The sequence below is a fragment of the Ambystoma mexicanum genome, chromosome 6q (genome assembly GCF_040938575.1).
Source record: "Ambystoma mexicanum isolate Mex_15411 chromosome 6q, UKY_AmexF1_1, whole genome shotgun sequence".
NCBI classification, from domain to species: Eukaryota; Metazoa; Chordata; class Amphibia; order Caudata; family Ambystomatidae; genus Ambystoma; species Ambystoma mexicanum.
Window position 1 is genome coordinate 1170389421 of NC_090937.1, and position 22236 is coordinate 1170411656.

The window sequence follows — 22236 nt, forward strand, 5'->3', positions numbered from 1 at the left end:
GCACAGTGCGTTGCAATTTAATATCTCTACGGAAACATATCTCCCCCCTCTTAACCGTACAGCTGTACTTGGCTTGTTCCAGGCTGTCGCTCCACTCAGAGTAATCACGACTGATGACATTCGCATAGTCGATCAAATATATCATATTACGACCAACATCTCAATTGTCTGGTTCAATTGTATCGTGGGCAGGCCCTCCTGCCACACGTGGTTGAGAATGGGAACCGAGAAGACCGCATTCCGTCGCTTTCCCCGATGGTCAAAGAGAAACCAGTCCTTACATTCCTCTTCAGGCGTCAACCCAAACTCCTGACAGGCCTTTGCCATCATGGCGTGAAATGCCCTAATGTCATCTGGCGGGGATGGTTTCGCCGGACTACGGGGCTGCTCCACCTCAGGGTCCATGTCCTAGGCGTCGTCCCTAGTCGCCCTAGCGACAAAAACACTGTTGACAGGGTCACGCGGAACACTCTGCGGTTCCGACTTAGGTAACTCCCCCTCAGGATGACTGGACAGCCCAATCCCACCGGCAATGGTAACCGTGCCGGAAGTGACTTCCTAGGTGCCACACCAGGCAACCCTTCGCCCACCAGCACCATCGGACACGGAGGCGGTCGCAATCTCGTATCCAGTTGCCCCAGCAAAGACTGGAGCGTATTTAATACCTACAAGGAAAGCAGGGATTGCCGATTAACCAACGGGTAAAGGGGCGGCCCACCCCCAACCCCATTCGACGGCCTCGCACTCTGCAGACCCAGAGCCGACGGCTCAAAAAAGTAGCTCCTGTACCTCCTCCATACCCGAGGAAACAGGATACGAAGTCGGATCATGCTGCAAATGGTTCACAGGAAGCATGGACTCAGAGCCGGCGGACTGCCACGGCCCACCCGTCATCAACAAGCCTTCCGACTCCATCTGCGTCGACAACAGCAGTGGACCACTGTACGTCAAAGTAGTGGACGGCGCCGATGACCCAACCGTCGATGACAGAACCGTAGCCTGTACCAGTACGGTCGACAAAGGAACATCCGTCGACGATTTCACGGAGACCTAGACTTTCTGGAAGACAAACTGGAACGGTGCTTCGAAGACTCCTGGCTGGACAAAGACTTGTGATGATCTCGGGACAAGTGCTTCGAGGAAGACTCCTTCGGTTTTGCCTGTCCTTCTGCCAACACCATTGACTTCTCGGGCCTACCACCAGACCCCTTGGACTTGTCAGGCCGATCTAACTTGGAAAAACGAGGCACCACTCGCCCCCTTCGAATGATGCAGCCTAGACATCAATGACTAGCTGCCTCGCTCCACCTCTGACGCAGGCAACTCCATCTATTGCTTTTTAGCAGGTGGTTCCTCCGACGCTTGCTAGTGCTCATATGCCTTCTCCGCTCTCTCTGAAGACTGGCTCCCCCAGGCCGAACCCACCACCAAAGCCGGGTAAGTGCCCTCGTTTAGTCAGCATATATGAGTCGTCGATTACGATCTTTCAAAATCTTCTGCGAAAAGCCTATGCATATCCCGCAGGCATCCGCCGAGTGATGGAGGTTAAGACAGCAGAGACGGTCTGTATGGTCATCTCCTTCGAATACCTTCTCAAGGCCGCAGGTAGCACAAGGCCTAAAGAGATTTTTTCTGGCCCACAGATGACATACTGACCCACTAATACAAAAAGCATGTGCCAAAACGAAGAAACACAAGGTGTTCCAAACAGTTTGGAGACGGTTGAAATCTGAAGGGAAGCCACAGGGGCCAGGCTATTTATATCAGACGTCCTATTGACGTGGCCTAAAGCACCCAAAAAGGACATCGATAGGACATAGTGTCAAGTTTTGCATAGAAAAACGCCAAGTTAAAGATACTGAGGTTTCCCAGCCTGACGGGGAAATATTCACAGCATGTGAATACATGAAAGATCCATTGCTGGAGAAATAAGGGTGCCGGTAGCAACGTACCACCATCCTTTCTGGACCGCCAGACTACAAGAATGCCTGCAGATGCCGGCAGTCTGACCTGCCGGGAGCACCAGCCCCTGAGGCATCACTTTCATAGAAGCACAGGCACCGTTGCTAACGGTTCCGGCGCTTCCGTGTCCCCATTGGGGACTTGCACTTTACGACGCCTGACATCCCGGCCGGTCACACCTGGAATATCCCAGTGGCACTGGGTTATCATGCGGCGAAAGAGCGGTACGAGGTCGGCGGCAACCTGCCAGTAGCACCTCGTAATGAGGGCCTAAGTCACGGTTACTAGTTGAGCCTACAAGATATGTGGAGATGGGAGGCATTCTCCAGAAACCCAAATCATGAATGTTGATGTTTACACTGGAACTCGCCCCTTTCAGTTGAACTGAGAACTTTACCGTTCTGGACTTTGCAACCAGGAACTTTGTTTTGCATCTTGAAATGGGCTTCAGACCTGGGGAAGGAGTCATTCCCTCAGGTAAAGATCCCACCTAACAATTGGAACTGTAATCCACTGTCCAGAAGAAGGAACAAGTTACTTACCTGTAACTGTTGTTCTCCAGCATGGGTCTGGCATGGATTCACATGCTCATGAATATTCCCCGTCGTCAGGCTGGGAATCCTCGGTAAAGAAAAAACCAGTATCAGTTTCGTTTCTGATCTGTCTTTCGTAGTAATAACCAATCACTGGTCTCTGCGTCATACTGACCACAGCCAATGACTGCCCTCTACCTAAGCCCCGCCTCTGGCAGCCATCCTCAGATTTGGAAGCACGTGAAGTGGCAGTATGACCAAGTGAAGAGCCGCAGAGGGGTAGGCGGGAGGGTTCGCATGTGAATCCATGCCAGACCCATGCTGGAGAACAACAGTTACAGGTAAGTAACTTGTTCCTTCTCCAGCATGGGGTCTGGCATGGATTCACATGCTCATGAATAAAGAATACATAGCAGTACACACATGCACAACCACGGGAGGTGGCAAAGGCTCAACATTAAGCATTACGTCAAACTCAACATTAAGCATCTTACCTCCTCACCAGGCTCACCTCAGGCGAACAGGTTGCGCAGCACTGCTTGGCCGACCCTGGACTCCTCCCTGGAATCCCGATCGACACAGTAGAATTTCGTGAAGGTGTGCGTCGACCTCCACGTAGCAGCCCTGCATATGTCCAGCAGGGGCACACCAGAAAGGAACGCCGTGGTAGCTGCGATCGCTCTGGTGGAATGGGCCCTCGGACGGCCAGGCAGCGGTCGGCTTGCCAACCGATGACAGTACATGATACAGCCGGAGAGCCATCTGGAAATGGAAGCCTTCGAGAGTGCCTTCCCCTGATTGACAGGTCCAAAATTCACAAAGAGTTGTGACGTCTTCCGAAAACACTTTGTGCGGTCCACGTAGAACTTTAGCGCTCTAGCCACATCCAGCGAGTGCAAAGTCCTCTCAGCCGGCGACGAAGGCGACGGGAACAACACAGGCAACACCAAGGGTTCGTTGAGGTGGAAGTCCAACGGCACCTTGGGCATGAAGGAGGGGTGCGTCCTGAGCACTACCCTCGTGTCGTGAAAAGTCAAGTACGGGGCCTTGCAGGAAAGGGCCTGGATCTCTCCCACTCGTCGTGCGGAGGTGATGGCCACAAGAAACGCTGTTTTCCACGACAGAAACTTCAACGGGGCCGAGTGCAGAGGCTCGAACGGAGGTCCCATGAGCTTGGTCAGCACCACGTTGAGCTCCCACGCCGGGGCCGGAGCCTTCACCGGCGGGAACGATCTGAACAGTCCCTTCATGAACTCTTTCACCAGACGATGAGACCACAAGGACGCCCGCCCCGTGGTTCTGGTGTATCGGGAGATCGCAGCAAGATGAATCTTGATGGACGCGTGTGCCAGTCCAGCTTTGGCCAGCGTCAGCAGGTACGGCAGTACTTGGGGAGCCGTAATCCGTAGAGGGTTAATCTTCTGTGCGTGGCACCAGACAGAGAACCTCTTCCATTTGTGTCCGTAGCATTTCAGAGTCGAGGACGCCCTGGCCTTTGCAAGAACCTCTCTGCAGTCGGCCGGTATGTCGTATCCTCCAAACTCTAGCGCTGCAGGAGCCAGGCCTGCAAGTTCAGCGATTTCGGGTCGTGGTGGAGGATGGCATCTCCTTCCCTGGAGAGTAGATCCGCGTCCACAGGCAGCTTGATTGACGGGGACGCTGACAAGTCCAGAAGGTCCGGGAACCATATCTGCCTCGGCCACGCAGGTGCGACGAGGATCATCCTGCACCGTGACCTCTTGATCTGGTTGATGAGCCGGATCAGCAGTGGCAATGGAGGGAACGCGTAAAGGAACAGGCCCTCCCAGGGGAACGAGAAAGCATCGCCCATGCTCCTCGCCTGGGGAAACCTGCTGGCGAACCTCCGGCACTTGGAGTTCGTCGCCGTCGCGAACAGGTCGATCTGGGGTGTGCCCCACCGTCGGAAGAGGCGATCCACTAGATCCTGCCGTAGTTCCCACTCGTGGCACGAGCGCAGCTCCCTGCTGAGTGAGTCGGCGATGGTGTTTTTTATCCCTGCCAGATGAAACGGCACCAGAAATATCCTTTGGGCGAGGGCCCAATGCCACAGGTCCTGCGCCTCCTTGGACAGTGCTGGGGACCTGGTTCCGCCCGGTTTCCTGATGTAAAACATGGTGGTGGTGTTGTCGGTGAAGATCCTCACCACCTTGCCCTTGAGGGACGGAAGGAAGGACCTGAGGGCCCAAAACACTGCACGGAGCTCCAGGACGTTGATATGTAGTGATTTCTCCGTCGGGAGCCAAAGGCCTCTTGCGTGCAGATTTTCGGTGTGCGCTCCCCACCCTTCCAGGGAGGCATCCGTGGTCACTGTCTCCTGGTGGGCTGGGGTCTGGAAGTCCATGCCCGCCGTCAGATGCGCGCGGGTGCCCCACCATCGTCGAGTGTGATCCTTTCCTCAAAGCTGCCTGTCGTTTGGATCCAGCGCGCGTCCAGGAACTCTTGCAACGGGCGCATCCGGAGCCTGCACAGGGGAATGAGGTAGATGCAGGAAGACATCATTCCGAGGAGGGACTTGATGGACCTCACCTTGGCCGCGTCGGCCACCAACATCCGTTGTACCTTGCCCAGGATGGCCCTGGTCCTCTCCTCCGATGGGGAGGCCAGAAGGGACACTGTCGAGCCTCGCTCCCAGAAACAGTGCGTCTTGCGCGGGTACCAGGTGGGATTTGGCGTAGTTCACGGAGAATCCCAGGTCCGTGAGAAGCTGGACGGTCCTTGCCGTGTGGTCCACGGCGAGCTCCCTCGTCTTGGCTCGGATGAGCCAGTCGTCCAGGTAGGGGTAGACGTGGATCCCCTCTCGGCGCAGCTGCGCCGCCACCGGTGCAAGGCACTTGGTGAAAACCCTGGGTGCCGACCGTAGTCTGAAGGGGAGGGCTTTGAACTGGTAGTGACGCCCTTGGACCACAAACCTGAGAAATTTTCGGTGCCCCCTTAGGATGGGAATATGGAAGTAGGCATCCTCCAAATCCAACGACGACAGGAAGTCTCCTTCCTCCAGCTGACCCAGGACGTGATGGAGGGTGACCATCCGGAACTTCTGAGCCTTGATGAACTTGTTCAGACGTCGCAGGTCTAGGATGGGGCGCCATCCTCCCGTCTTCTTCTTCACGAGAAAGTATCTCGAGTAGACTCCGGAGCCCCGAAGCCTCTTTGGGACGAGTTCGATGGTGCCCTTCCCGAGCATCGCCTTTACCTCCAGGAGAAGCTGCGGGACGTGAAGCTCTTTCCTGGCCACGGGGGGGACGCGCGGGCACCTTCTTTGAAACTCGAGCGCGTGGCCCCGGGCTAAGGCGTCCAACACCCAACGGTCGGTGGAGATGGACTCCAACACGCTGACGAAGCTCGCCAGCCGGCCTCCCACCGGGGTGCTTCGGTGGGGGCCCGACCCCACGGCCGGTTCAATCCTGTTTCGACGAGGCTTTGCCGCCTTGACCTCCTTGGCGACGACGGCGGGGTCCGCCCGACTTGCCTCGTCCCCTATAGGCCTCCTGAGACGATGAGCGGGCCGCTTGACGATAGGTGGAGAAACCGCCGCCGGAACCTTTGGAGGCGCCCTTGCCTCCGCTGCTCCGAAAGGGCGGCCGTCGTTGTTGCAGAACCCCAAGGGCCCGGGCCGTCTCCGTGTCCGCTTTAATGGCCTGAAGGGAATCGTCCACTGTTTTCCCAAACAGGTTGTTCCCATCGAACGGCATGTCCAGGACTCTGGTCTGTACGTCTTGACGGAAGTCCGTAGCCTTGAGCCATCCACGCCGCCTAAGGCACACGCCGTTGCCCAACTGGCGAAATCCCGTATCGGCGATGTCCGTCGCAATAGTGATGGCGTGGTCCGACGCCACCTCACCTTCCTGTAGGATCTCCAGGGCATCCGCCCTCTTGTCGTCCGGTAGGAAGTCCAGCAGAGGAGCCAGTTTGTACCATAGCTCCCTGTCGTAGCGGGCCACGATAGCCAAGGCGTTGGCCGCCTTAATCGTCGTCGCTGCAGACGAGATGACCCTGCGTCCCATAGAGTCCAATTTTTCCCTCGCCGTCCGGGGGGGAAGTCGATGTGGAGGCCGCACCCCCCCCGCTTTCTTCCTGGCCGCCGCGGAGACGACGGAGTCCGGGGTAGGCTGCGCCCGGAGGCACAGGGGGGCCGCGTCCGGGACCCGGTACTTCTTTTCGTACCGGTCTCTTCTCGCTGGCGTCGTGGAAGGGTTCTTGAGGAGGGCGAAGCCCTCATCCCAAATGTCGTCCAGTAGAGGCACCGCGAGGACCGTCTTCCTCTTGGCCTCGCGCCGTTGATAAAGGAATCCTTCCTTTTTCTTCCCCTCAGGGCAGAGTTGGAAAAGATCGGATGCCCTGGCGATCATGGAGTGGAACGATCCAATCTCGTCGGGCGGAGAAGCCCTGGTGGGAGGTGAGGACGGAAGATCCTCGTCGTAGACCTCGTCGTCCGTACCCGTCGCGGCCGTGTCAGTCCCCGTATCATCCCCTCGAGTCGTGGACGGGGAGGAGGGCTGGACGGGGCGCGACGGCTGAAAAGGAGGTGGAGGGTGAATCCTTCTTATCTTGGGAGGAGGAACGCCAGAAGGTCCCGGTTCTGGGTCCCCCGACGGGAGTGGTTCCTCCGCTGGCAACGGTAGTCTCGTCCTTATCTCCGTGCATAAGGACTGTATAGCCAGCAAAATGGCCGCCGAGTTGTCTTGCGGCGCTGGCAGAGGGGAATCCGACAGGCGATCAGGGGCCCCGTCGGCGCCCTCGGCGATGCCGTCTTCACCCGCGTCGGGATCCGTGGCTTAAGACCTCGATCAGCTCTTCCTCCGAGGTCGAAGCCGAGTCTACGACGACACCCTGCCCCCCCTTTTTCTTCTCCGCCGGAAATTTCACGGGGGTCCTATCGATGGGCATAAAAGAGGACTCCTTCCGAGGTGGCAGGGAGACTCTGAGCCCCGAGGTCGCCACCACTGGCGTAGCCTCCACAGTCTGAGCCAGGGCCGCCGCGACAGTCTCGATACAGGCCTTGGCCGGATGGATTAAGGCCTTCACCACCTTAGGTGCGCTCACCGCCTTATCCTTGAGGGGGGGGACACTGCCTCGCTCCCCCTCCGATGGGGCCTTCGAGCTCGACCGGGGCCTCTCCAAGAGCTTCGCCGGGTGCTCGGCCTTCCTCTTACCCGACCCAGAGCGTTGGCTCGTGGTTGATGGTACCGTGGAGGGTGCGCCCTGCCTGGTGCCCGTAGAGCCCGACCGTTCGGCGCTCCCGGTGCCAGCGGACTCGCAGTGCTTGGCCTTGTGTTGGACCCCCGTCGCCGGGGCGTCCTCAAAGGTCTTAGAAGACCGCTCGGATTTCTTCCTCTTCTTCTCGCCGGACGGGCTCTTCCCTTCCAGCCAGTTGGCGAGACGTTGATGGCGGTCCTTCATGGTCCGCTCCGACATGTTGCCGCAAAACGCACAGTCCTTCTCCACGTGCGTCTTGTCCTCATGTAAGCAGTAAAGACAAAAGCAGTGTTCGTCCTCCTTAAAGACGTTCTGCAGCTGGCATCCAGAGCAGACCCTGAACAGCTTTCCGGGGGTCGAGCTTCCCTTCTCCTGGGCCATGTCCGGGGCGGGCCCGAGAAAACTTCTGGAGTCCTCCAAAAGCGTAGCTCGACGAAATCTTCACCCTTGAGGGGCGCAGACGAATCCGACACGGGTCCCCGTTGATCGGATGGAGAGTCGGTGGAGCTTGAGGCTCTTTTGACCGAAAAAAAACGAAGTTTTTGAGAAAAAATGTGAAAAAAAATAGCACTAACGCTCGAGAGCAATAGCACGAGGATCCCAACACATGAACGTGCGGTAAAAATCTGAGGATGGCTGCCAGAAGCGGGGCTTAGGTAGAGGGCAGTCATTGGCTGTGGTCAGTATGATGCAGAGACCAGTGATTGGTTATTACTACGAAAGACAGATCAGAAACAAAACTGATACTGGTTTTTTCTTTACCGAGGATTCCCAGCCTGACGACGGGGAATATTCATGAGCATGTGAATCCATGCCAGACCCCATGCTGGAGAAGGGAGTCATTCTTCTGGACCAAGGAGACCTGTTACCTCTTAAGTTTAGTTGCATGTATAAGGGACCGAATTAGACTTTTGGACACAGGACGGTGCACTATCGATTTACACAGACATTCTGACCAAACCCTTGGTATTTTAGTTGAGGTAGGAAAACACCTCTTAAGAGTGTTAGGGAAAGTTGGTGGCTGGGTGAGCCACCATTAAACAGAGCCATGATGAAGGGACAGTGAGCAAGAAAGGTGGTAGTCTGGATCTCTTCACGACAACATCCAAAAACATCCAAAATGGCGGCTGCAACACCCGCTGTGGCCTCAACCTCTGATGCAGAAACAGCTTCTGAACCACTGAGCATGCAGCAGATCTTTGATACCGTGACCAAAAGGTTCAGTGATGTCAAGAGCAAGTAGGAGTATATAACTACAACAGTCGCCTCCATAAGGGCCCAACTCGAAAAGGAGACACAGAATTAGAGGCGGAGGGTAGGATCAGCACAGCGGAAGATGACATTATGACCATGCAGACTACTGTGGCGGCTATCAAAAGACATGAAAACAGTGAAAGCTAAGTGCGATGACCTTGAATCAAGATCTCGCAGAAACAACCTACTCATTGTGGGGCTGCCGGAGGATGCCCTCCGTGGCAACATGGAGATAGCATTTGAGGAGCTACTCAGGACACTGCTGGGGACCACAGGCCTGTCCCCCCTCACTTCACCATCGAACGCGTGCATCGAGCACTAGCAACCAAACCTAAACCTGGTGACTACCCACGGCCGTCATCACCCGTGTCATGAACTACAGGTACAGAAATCATATCTTACACCGGGCAAGAGAGACTGGGGACCTCTGCTTTGAATCCAGTGTTCTTCACATATACCCACACCTCTCCAAAGTGGTTCAACAGGAACGTCAAGCATTTACTGGCGTGAAGAAACTTCTGCGAGATAGAACCATCTCCTATGCTATGCTGTTCCCAGCACACCTTAAGTTCCAACACAATAATGCAACCTTTTTGTTCACGTTCCCTGCTGAGTCGATATCCTTTACAGCATGGGTGCACAACATAAGGCCCGCGGGCCAGTTGCGGCCCGCCATGCAAGCAGCATCGGCCGCCCTCCATTAGGAAAGTCTTTGTCTTCCGGGCCGGACAAAACACTGGCCGTCATTTGCTCAGTACACACGCACCACGTCGCTCCTACTGCTGGCGTGGCCAGTAAGGCTTGATACCGGAAGGCATTTCAGCCTTCCTGGCCACGCAAGCCGTAGTACCACTCACATCACCAGCGTGCCAGCTTACCTGCCTTCCAGCATGTCCGGTAAGTGGTCTGTTTGTGTTTGTGTGTCGGGTCTGTTCTGCTGTATGTTTGTGTTGTGTATGTTGAGGGTGGGGAGGAGGGGGGGTGTCGGATGTACATGAATGTTTGTGTTGTGTAAGTTGATATGGGGGGTTGGGATGTGTATGAATGTTTGTTTTTGAGTGTTTGTGTTGTGTACGTTGAGATGGGGGTGGAGGTTTGGGTCTGTATGGGTGCATGCTTGAGAATGTGTGTGCTGAGTTGGGGGGGTTGGGGGTTTTGGGTCTGTATGGGTGCATGCTGGAGTGTGTGTGCTGAGTTGGGGGTGGGGGGGGTTTGGGTCTGTATGGGTGCATGCTTGAGAGTGTGTGTGCCGAGTTGGGGGTGGGGGGGTTTGGGTCTGTATGGGTGCATGCTTGAGTGTGTGCCGAGTTGGGGGGGTTCGGTTCTGTATGGGTGCATGCTTGAGAGTGTGTGCGCCGAGTTGGGGGTGGGGGTTTGGGTCTTTATGGATGCATGCTTGAGTGTGTGTGCTGAGTTGCGGGGTGTGGGGGTACGGGTCTGTATGGGTGCATGCTTGAGGTTGTGTGTGCCGAGTTGGGGGGTGAGGGGCCATGGGGCATAGTGTTTGGTTGGGGGTGGGAGCCATGGGGCATAGTGTTTGGTTGCGGGTGAGGGGGCATGGGGCATAGTGTTTGGTTGGGGGCGAGGGGGCCATGGGGCATAGTGTTGCACTCCAAGAGTGAACCCAATAATAAGGCTAAAACAGGCACAGTTAGGAGATGTACATCCTTTGCTTTTTTGAGGAAGCCCGACTCAATGAAGGCCATACTACTCTTGGGCAACCCAACAGCAAACTAAAGCAGTCCAAAATAATGGAATGTCCAATCATAGGTCAATAAAATATATATAATTTAATTAAACAGACGATATACAATAACTAAATCGAAATAAATTATAACAATGGAAAATGTGTAGTACAAAATGTAAGTTTGAAATGCAATAAAAATTGTTACCCCTCAAAAACATTTTTTCCATGTGTGTAATACAAATTGGGGGTTGAAAAAAGCCTCCTGCCACACCCCGCCTACCGCCCCACCCACTTTTTCGGCCCACTATAGCCCTCATGTAAGGTACATTCGGCCCTCTATCAAAATTAGTTGTGCACCCCTGCTTTACAGAGACACATCTCTACCCGAACCCCCGCCTGGGGACTAGTCTGCCACCTGAGGGTGTGCCTTTTCTTTAGTAACATGTTTAGCTGCAATACGGGTACGCAGGAATTCCTGTTGTCGGCTACGCTCAATAAGTTGGCATTGAAAATTGTTAGCCCGCTCCGCATCAGCCTCCCCCTTGCGAGTTCAATGTGCTGTTTTGGGTTGTTACAGCTGGGGACCCGGGGGGAGGAGGGTCCAATACTGCCACAGTTCGGGGTGCAGTGATGGTGGGGGGACAGCACTGTTAGGTTGGTTTAAAACACACTTGGAGAAATTTAAGACGAAGCCTGGTCTGTATATGATTAAACATTGAAATGGAAAGATCAGATCTCAAATCCATGGTTTGAGCATTGGGGATGATTCGGGAAGTGAATCTGCTGAGTCGGAATGTCAGGGGATTAGGCAAACCGATGAAAGTGCGTAAAATAACTGCATATGCTAATAGGAAAGGGGGTGCAGGTTCTCTTCTATCAAGAGACACGTGCACTAGACCAGCAGGCCCTTGGGTCTGGCACCGAGTTGGGATCCACAGCGATACTAAACCACCTACTCTACCAGCGCTAGAGGGGCACTCATTTTAACACACTGCGTGCCGAGCTTCACACTATTGGGCGTCAAGGCAGATTCAGAGGGTAGGTTCATACTGGTTCATGTGATCCTTGACAAGCAAGAAGTTGCATTTTTGAATGTTTATAGACCCAATATAGACCCGACCTTTTATGATCAACTATTTGGGCTTTGCGCCTCATACCCACTGGCAGAGATACTGCTAGACGGAGACTTCAATACTATATTAGACGTTACATTATAACACAATCCGTTCATTATCTAGGGCAGTGCCGGCAATAGCACGCAGTACGCAAACTACTCATCTGTGCATAACATGTACTCCAGCATTGATATGTGGATGGTAACCTCCCCACTGGTCAACACCCTTTCGGACCATTCGTCGTTGTCACTTCCCTGCTGCTGAGGGTCCCGCCCGCCGTGGTGGTTCAATCCGGCTGCGCTATTAAACACTGCCTTCTCGATGCACATGCTAACAAGTGGCACTCTACTTCAAAAAGAAATGTGGTATCCGTTTCAACGGTGGCAACCATGTGGCAGGCTTTCAAGGTGTTTGTCCAGTGGGGTCACGATGTCCGCAGAGTATGGTGCCATCAAGAGCATCAGAGAAGATTTGGCCAAAAAGGAGGCTGACCTCGGAGCACTGCAGCTGAGGGGCGGGTTATTTCCCAATATGGATTTACAGCTTGAGATAAAACTAGCGTTGGAGGCATATAGGTAGCTAGCGCACAGGGAGGTGCGTTGATAGACCACAGGTGGCGAGGAGGCGAGGCGGACAGACTTCGACGTGCCCTGGCACGACTGGTGAAACAGGAGGCTGGGAATGCACACATTCCTTATATCCGTACTCCTGAATGTGGGGTAGCAACCATCAATGCTGATATTAATAAAGTATTCTTTGATTTCTATCAGGCCCTGTACCAACCTAAGGGTAGTGTCTCTGCGAGCGTCACAGAGCAATATATTTAAACGAGATACCTACCACCTTGCTCTCCATCGCGATGCACTTGAGGAAATACATTAGAGGAAATGCAGACAGCAATAACAGATCTCCCCTGTGGTAAGACCCCCGGGTCAGATGGGCACTGAGTTTTAGAAAGAATACTATGATCAGCTGTCTCCATATCTACTGCAGCTCTGGGTAGAGGCGCTTGAAGTGGTGATGCTACCGGACAACTTTCGGGAAGCTATCATAATCCTTCTTAAACTGATAAAGCACCAGAGGATTGATTGCGGCTCTTAATAACACTGACACCAAAATATTCGCCAGAACACTTGCAACGCGCCTCTCCCAGTTGATGACCCATATGGTACATTGCGGCCAGACAGGTTTCATACCCGGCTGGTCGACTGTTGTGTTGTGCCTCTTACGGTTATAGAACCGTGTGACCATAACCCCCCCCCCACCCCTGGCAGCACAGGCGGCCGCAGTCTCATTGGGCATGCAGAAAGCTTTTGATAAGGTATTGTGGCCGTTCCTCTTTCAGGTCCTAGCAACTACGGACTTGGCCTGAGATTCATATCCTGGGTGAAGCTGCTCTATTCACGTCCATATGCCTGTGTGCACACAAACGGCTGTGACTCTCCACACTTGCAGCTCGCTGGGGGCACCAGACAGGTGTGCCCTTTATCCCCCCCTTGCTATTTGCACTAATAATAGAACCATGGGCAGATTAGATAAGAACCGGGCATCGCCGAGCTGGCATACACTTGGGAAGGCGATCGGAAATTATATCATTGTTCACCGTTGATGTATTACTGTACATAAGTGATCCAGAGGTTAACTTGGCCAATGTCTTCAACACGGTGGTGGGTTTCGGGAGGTACTCTGGTCTACATTTGAATAGCGGTTAGTCAGAAGTGTTCCCCCTGACTACCGGGACAGAGGAAATTACTCACACAATGGGGCTAAAGTGGGCTGCACAATCGATTCATTACCTAGGGATAGTGGTAGCACGTACCACTGGTCAAACTCGAGAACAAACTATGGGTCCTACATGGGTGTCTTAAAGCTAAAACTACAGAAGTGGGGGAGGCTATCCTTAATCAAAATGGTGATACTACTCAAATAGCTCTACATGTTTCACAATATCTCGCTTTGGTCAGGCCACAAGCTGTTTCACGACATTAAGACAGAATGTACAACTCTTATATGGGCCGGAATGGCAGCATGAGTTAGGTGGGCACATTTTACCAGATGTGGAAGGGGGCGAGGGGATTTGGCGCGCCCGACTGAGCTGTATTGTAGCGCAAGAGTGAAGGTTTGTGTAAAAACAAATTACTGTTAGGATATCAGAGTATACATCTTTGTTATTTGACACTCACACCGGTTAATGTAAGCCAAGTCAAACTGAACTAAAACATATATAAACAGAATATGTAAGACAATGTATGATTAACAAAAGCTCTACATGCCTTCGTATGGCGTATCCGGCGGTCCTGCTATTTCTCCTCTTAATTCTGTGAAATTTTCATCTACTAGGTCTACTTTTATCTGATTCTTGCTGGTCTTAAAAAAAAATATAAAAAAAAGAGACATTAGTAAGTAGCAAACAAGCATGAAACACTAAACAAATTATACATTTTTTCTAAAAAAACGGTCACTGTCTTACTTACTCCAGTTACAACACACAGTTCTGGCAAAATAAATCATGTTCTAGGCAACAACTTAAACTGTTTATAAACACACCAAAGAAAGCTTATTGGGGCATGTTTGAAGTTATGATGCGGCAAATGCAACACTGAAGTTTTGACAAAAATACAACTTCCTTAGAAAAAGACCATCAGAGAAGAGGCAAGTGGATGGGATAAATCTCTAAACTCATTAGGATTGAAGCGTTACATCAGGTTTTCTAAGTACGCAATACAAACATTCAATAACTGCGCTATTTTGCTTCTCGAGTACTAGTCAATACCTACAAGGTGATTTAAACAGTAAGTGGAAAGGAAGCTCACAAAGAAGTTTTGAGAAGGTTACAGAAGGTTCCAAGGCTACTGAAATTGCTAAATGGATTGGAGCAAGCAGCTTAGAAAGGTAAACAAAAGGATACGTTACTCTCATAGTAATTACTTTACTACTAGTCCATAGTTCTACTTCCTCCATTCTTATGGGAGTTCAAGATTGCAGGGAGTGGACCCGGGGAGTACCCGTTTATGGGGACAGGACCAGAGCATTTTGAAACATAGAAAAAGATTCCCCAAATTTGGTTAGCCACAAATACCAACGCATATGAAGACATGCCAGTCAAGGCACCACCCTCAGCCTAGCCCCGACAGTCCTTTTCTGTTGCATAGGCCATATGGAGGGCATATGGAGGAAGGGGGGGGGGGGAACTATGGCTTAGAAGCCCAGTGACCAACGTTTTCTTAATCATATGCTCCAAACCCCCCCTCCTTTCTCAATATTTGTACACCAACCCGTATTCACACACACTGCGGCAGAGGTAGCATCAGGATCTCCGTTCTGCTCAACTGCTTTGCCAAATCCTATCTGAAGTGAAAGCAGTAGTGCCAACAGAATGCAGATAGCAAGGCCCAAGTGGCCGCTTTGGCAAGAACTTCCCAAGGAACAGGTCTCCAACAGAAGGACCCTTGGAGGCTTAAGACCCTGGGATCCGTAAACCACAAATGATACAAGCAACTATCCAGCAGGCAATGGAGGCTTTGGAAGGTGCCAACCTGTGAGAATTGCCTTCATAAAGAATCAATCATAAGTTCTTGTCTCCTTGGTCCTGTCCAGGTACAATTTCAGCTCTCTACCAACATTGAGATTGTGGAGCACCCCCCTCCACCCCAACCAAATGAAGAAATAGGAAAGACCAGTAATTAAATGGCTTGTATTTTTTTGCCAACCAACCTCTAGCCAAATGGAAGGTGGAGTATGTAGCCCCCACCTTATTTCTGTGGAATATATTAAACTGTTTGATCATCAAAAATGGCTGAAACTCCTCGACTCGACGGGCCAACATGATGTACGCCAAGAAGGCAGTCTTCCAGGTTACCAACCAAAGGTCTACCATGGCCACCGGAGGAGCATGAGCTGCAAGGACAACATTGAGGTCCCAGAAAGTATGAGGAGTCTGCACTGGTGGAAACAGGCAAATGAACCTTCACTACTATGTCGATTTACAAGGTGTCATCACTTCTCCCCAAGGGGGAGCCTCTGCTCATGACGCTATGAAGGAGAGTCAGCTACCCAATAGGCCCACTAGGGGCGGTTCAATGCGGGAGGACCTCATGGGGAGGGCTACCCCTCTGGGGAGAAGGGCTACCACCTGGGGTGCAGCCCTGGAAATCCCATCACTGATACACATTCCCTAATCCTCCCTTAGGAAAAAAGCATATGTGCTATTGTCATAGTGATGAAACTGTATGGGAGGATAGGTCCAAGAGACCCCCCCCTCCCCTGCAGCCCCCCCTTGTGGAGAACATGGCTCGTCGGGGGTCCCCCCTGCCACCAGGGCCCAGGCGGCGGGTGGACCGCTGGCTGAAACATTGACCAAACGTGCTGTATTAAGCTAGGCCCTGGAAAACATTTTGTGAAACAAGAATGACATGAGTCCCTGTGCGCCGCAGCATGACCCCCACACGGAGAGTTCTCACTTGTCCCTGCGGCCGCAGCTCCCTGGCAGATCCGCTGAGAGCCCGTTCCCACGAATAGACGGACATGAGCTAGTGTCAGAAACAAACCCTAACATTCACCTTCCGCAGTGTATCACTGTCCACAGTATGACCTGGCCAGCAGGGCCGGGGTGCAAAAGAACTGTAAAATGGTCCCCCGACAAAAGTAGAGACCCTAAATACCAATATGCAAACTGCCTGTGATAAAACCCTTTTCTCCACGACCTTTTGATAAAATATGTAAACTCCATGAAGTTGGCAGAATGTGTGTTCATCTGGTTGAAATACCCATATCCCCGTAGCTATGCGCAAATGGTAGAAGTGTCCCGGGTTTTATGTTATATGTTTCTCCGAGAGGAATGTACTCCAAGGCCCTATGCCATAACTGAACTAATGCTGCTAGTGTGCAATGGAAAACAAGTACAATCGCATTGGGAGCTCATGTAAATTGTGTAAGAAAACGCATAGAATGTATTCGAATGTTCAAGCTCACCTTGTGTCAATGCCATCAGTCTTATTGGCCAGTTGTTCCTGCGCACTCCACCAACCTTAATACTACCTCGCTCATCGTGTATGCATAGAGTGTAACAAAATGTTGTGGTTGTTAAATACTTAACATATAGTTATCAATAGCAAAATTGGTATAGGTAAACGCATCTGAAATGGCCATGTGACGGTACTAACAATGTAGAAATGTAAGCTTTTAAAAAGACTCCACGAGTATTGTACATTATATGAATGTTCATGCCTTTTTATATAATCTGCAACGCACAAGGAGAATACCATTGTGGGCATATCCAAGGCCATTCCCCCTCCTTCCCCATTGAAGCCTGCCAGAAGAAAGGCAGAGGCCCGGGCTGCTCTGCCTCACCTCCCCCAATTCGGCTGGAGCCGTTCCAAGCATCCACGTGCCCCCGCAGCTCACATGGCCACGGCCTGCCACCTGAATTATTTACAACCCCGCAGTAAACCCCGGCCAGAGGTGCCCCGTCTTGGACTCCCCGACCCACCATTTCACCCCAGGTTAATGGTCCCTGTAAAATTAGGACACCCAATATTATAGCAACACTGTAGGAACACATTCATAATGACTTCTAAAGAGACTTGAAAACTTGAACAGCTCACCCCTTGCCCTGAGACCCAACCTCGTGACCTATGATACCCAGCCAACAGGATGATGGTAACCATGTATTGATGTATCACCAAAGGACCCCACTCTAGGTGCATTCCTCCTGTGTTGCATTAACCTGTAGAAGAACCTATTGTAGGATTTACAGGGAAAGATAATATTGCAGTATTGAATGAATGGGGTGTGTGTGGCCCTTAGGGCAGAAAGCCAAGGAAGACGTTCATCAATGACAGTGGCCACGCCTGGCACAACAGCACCGCCCGGATGAGCCCAGCTGACCTGCCCAGCCCACGTTGGCAACCAGTGACGGCCACCAACCACGGCGCGCCACGTCACAGCTGCACCTATAGCTAGTCGTCGCCACCCAATCCCCATGAAACATGTACCCCCTATAGTGTGTAGGTTCTTATGACGCGTTTTGTAAATATATACGCCTGTCTTTGCTAGTGTCAGACAGAGCGCTCTCGGAGTTTGCAGAGTTCTTTGCATGCCCTATTTTTGACTTATATAAACTCCCATTAAGCTCACCCGCACTTGATCTTAGCTTTATTCCCAGCTCGGGAGAGTCCATTACTGCCCCTCATTGCGGGGAGGGTCGTGCTATCTGGGGACGCTCGCCTTCAAAACCAACCAAGTAGGAAGGACAACAAAAAGGAAGAACATCAGAAGTATGAAGATTACAAATTTAAGTACTGCCACGAGGTGGCTCCCCGGAATCATGAAAAGCACCCGTGATCATGCACTGCAAGTGTGGAAGATAGGCAGAGGCGGGACAAGCCCTACATAAAGAAAACTGAAGACAGACTTGACGTCTTGGAGGAGTCCTTGAGATTCGAATCCCTACTGAAGGAGGTAGATCAGCAGATGCCAGCAAGAAGTTACGAGAGTCAAAACAGGGACCCTACAGGAGCAGACCCCTCTGCCCATATTTGAAAGAAGAGTGGTGGTGCAACCTAGGCCAGGTGGACCGACAAGTCCCAAAGAGATGCCGAGACTGCAAAGGTGGGAGAAGCGTGAGAACGCTATGGAGCTCGCCGGCCGATGGAGAAGGCACCTGGAGGCAGCAGTGCAGAAAACCCATCCCTGGAAGAACCAGAGCAGTGCCTGACCCCCACGTTTAAGTAAGGGGGGAGGGCATGAAAGGTCCAGTGGGGACAAAGGGAACCTCTGACATGGGAGGCATTCAGGGAACTCTTCCGCGTCCCAATGGTGCCCATAAGACCACTGGACATCAGAGAGGGGTCTGAGACACAGAACTAGAGAGATGGAAATCAGAGGAAATCTTCCTCATTACAGTGGAAGAAGGAAAACCACTGACCACTAAAGAAGGGTCTTTGCCACTTTGGCTGGTTCTCAAGTCCCAGATCTTATCAGTGTCCAAGTGTGAGTGAAGTTGAAAGCATTGGGAAAGGAATATATATCAGTCGTACCAGCGGACGGAGTCATTCTCCCGGTACCACATTGCGAGTTCTGATAAAGACAAGGGAATGGAGTCATTACCCCTGGCCTTGTGCTGAACTGTGCAAAGGCATACCAAGAGAAGGGAGGCATTATCATGGTCCTTAACTGAGAGCAAAGATAAAAGGATGTTTTTGTTACTTTACAGTGTGCCAGATAAAAGTATGTTTTGACAAAGGAGGGTGAAAATTACATTGGCGGACATTCTGACAGACCCTTTTAGTATAGGGTTTAAGGCAGAGAAACCCCTTGCAGAAGTTAGGTACAGTAAGGACCTTTGACAGAAATAAATATCTATAACCAAAACCATGCCACCTTTGTGCCAGCTTCCTTCAATACCCTTACACTACTGAGTTAGAGAGGGAGAAGGACTCCCTCCGTCGGTCGGGGGGCCGGCGGAGGTTTGGAGGGGCGGTGTGCGCATGTGCGTACTCACAAGAGAGGTAGGTGTGGCACAAGTCCGTAGAATCCTCTGAAAAAAGCCAGATCAGAAACAAAGGAGAACAGTCCAATCCATAAGTCAGGGAGTTCACCTGCCTCCAATGGGCCAGTGACGAAATCATGTCCATTTGACATTCGATTAGGCCTATGTGGAAGGACAATGAGTAGCCATTACGACTCCAATCCTCTCTCTGGACAAACCAAGATTTCCCAGAGTTACCGCCTCGGGAAGCAGGTCAATAACTGAAACCGATTGGAGGATGGAATGCCAAATTCTTCCCCTTCCTGGGGGGGGGGGGGGGGGGGATATGGGAGGGGGGCGGAGGGGGGATGGATTTGGCATTCCAGAATTTGAAAGGAGATCTGTCTCTTGACCAGAGGCAGTCGAGCAAGTCTTCATGTCTGAGAATCAATGCCTGGCTGGCCAGAAGTCCCATCAGAACGATGTAGAAGGTTCTGGATTAACCTCTTCAGCATGTGAAGGAAGGAGGATGGGGGTAAGGGGTGGGGGCTTTTACAAAATGCCCTCCAAAAAATACATTATCCCCCCAGGGAGTTCAGATGCCTGCCCACTTGGGAGGGGAAACACCTGGGAGTTTTGGGGTAGGAGGGCGAAAGGGGCGGGTTAGTCACCAAGGCTTCAGAGGTGACTCCCCACTTCACAAGAGGTCCTGCACCACCTTTGACTGGACCTCCAACTCGTGGACGGACCCTTCCAATCTGCTGAGGGTATTTGCATTTAAATATTCAGAAAAAGGTGGAGGGCCTGCACATAAATGTTCTGCTGAAAGGGCCAGTCACACAATTTCTCTGCCAGAGGGACAAGTTGCAGGGACTTGCTTGCACCTTGCTTGTTCAAATAAAACATAGCAGTGGTGCTGCCCCTCTAGGCCTGTACCCACATATCGTGCACCCTGGGATCACCCAGGGAGGTGCCCTACCAAACCATGGTAGAGTCTGGGTGGTTATGGTCCATTTCGGAACAGGGTCAAAGTTGGATCGGATGTTCCACCACCTCGGACCTAAATCCTGCTATCTATCTTTCTGAACGTTTAAAAAAATAATAATAATAAAAAAAAAAAAACTTTATTGATTTTCATGTAACAGTCAATCAACAATACTCCCAACATCATTCCCCACCACCCCCACATATCTGGTTTCCCCAGAGTTCACACATTCTCATGCCCTCTAGCCAAGTTGTAAAAATGGGGGGTTTGTTCTTGCCCCATGTTCTAGCCACCAGGTACCTGGTGACCCCTGACACCATTCCCAACAGTCTATTCACATTGGGACCCCCCCCCCCCCTCAAGGCCAGTAGCCAGAGTGCTGGTGAGTATCCCCGTTTCAGGGGCATCATTTCCGTCATCGCTCCCTCAAGGTTTCCCCAGAAAGATCTGATGCGGGGGTAGTCACATGCCACATGATAGAAGTCCGTTAGTTCTTTGCTGCATCTCCTGCTCAATGGAGAATTCTCGGGGTAAAAAGCTTTGTTTTAAAGGGGAGCAGTAGACTTGACGCAGGAATTTGTAATGAATCAGTCTGTAGCGGGCGTTCAAAGAGATTTGTCGGGTTTGCATACAAATAAGTTTCCATTGATCCTCGCTCACCCTCTTGTCCAGACTGTCCTCCCACGCTCCCTTAAACATTTGTCTCTTCACCCCTCTACCACTTCTAATCATTTTATATATGGTTGAAACCACTTTACTGGAGATCAGAGGCTTAATCACATTATGCTGGACCACGTGGGGGGGCTGGAGCGCACGGAAACTCAGGCCATTTAGTTTTCAGTATCCCTTTGGAGTATATAATACAGGAGCAGGGTTACCGCGTTGTGTCCCCCACCGCCATGGCTCATATCTCGTCCCCACTGTATGAACCACCCCTCCAGTACCAGATCTCCCAGTTTCTGCGCCCCCAATTTCTGAAAGTGGTTTTGGATGTCTTTTTGTGTGTGAGCGGGATACCAATAACGTTATACAGTGGGAAGTCTGGGTGATAGTGGGGGGCGATCTCCAGTAGGTAGCAGACCCGCTCCCATGCTTTACAAGTTACAGCCATAGGTTGGACCTCCCTCCTTGGGCCTATTGTTTCCCCCAAAGCATCCCCATTAGCTCATGCGGAAAGGACACCGCTTTCGCTACCATGGTGTGCAGGGAGGTAGGGTTTGGGGGATTCCAACCTGTTATATATTGTAGTTGGGCGGCCAGGTAGTAGTGTTGTATTTCGGGGTATTCCAACCCACCATGTTCGTATGTAGCTGCTAGGGTATCATACACTATTCTGGGTTGTTTACCAGCCTACGTCAATCTTATAATCATTTTTTGCTAGTGCCATTCGGGCGGCTTTGACGACTCAACCTTCTGTTCCAGGGTTTCTAGTACTTTTATATAGTTGTCCCTGTACAGCGCTTCGACTGCCGTGGACACCATTATGCCTAAGTAACGTAGACCCTGGGGGCACTTCCGAAACTCCTCACCCACATAAGCCTGCTGCACCCCTGGAGTTCGGGGGAGGACTTTAGATTTATTCCAATTGATCCAGAGTCCCAACAAATCCCCAAATCTGATCACTTCTTCCGTTACTGGCATCAGGAGGTTCCATGTAATAATGTCGTCACAAAAATCTCGCCATGCAAAAATATCGCCGAAAAATTGACGTTTTTTGTGGCGACATTATTGCATGGAACATGCGGGGGACACCCCCGCAACCCCCAAACTTTTTTTTTTTGCCCCGTCCCCATATATATATGGTCACCCAAATAATATCGCCACAACATTTTCCTGGCGATATTATTTACAGCGACCATATATATGGGGATATTATTACCCGATACCCATCAGGTTCTGCCTGGGATGTTTAACGTACAATCAAATGTCGTCCGTGTATAAGGATATTACAGTGCGGACTGCATTTATATAGATCCACCGATGCGCATTTAATTCCCGAATATGGCATGCTAAGG

General features: G+C 51.7%; 1 protein-coding gene across 2 annotated transcripts in view; it reads right to left on the reverse strand.

Annotated features, from left to right (window-relative positions):
• The window catches only part of UBE2K (ubiquitin conjugating enzyme E2 K), a 400326-nt gene that overhangs the window by 298402 nt on the left and 79688 nt on the right, over positions 1-22236 (reverse strand). For both annotated transcript variants that reach the window (XM_069631775.1, XM_069631776.1), the window contains one exon: positions 14042-14135. In XM_069631775.1, the coding sequence (XP_069487876.1) occupies positions 14042-14135 (94 nt within the window). The remainder of the gene's footprint in view (positions 1-14041; positions 14136-22236) is intronic.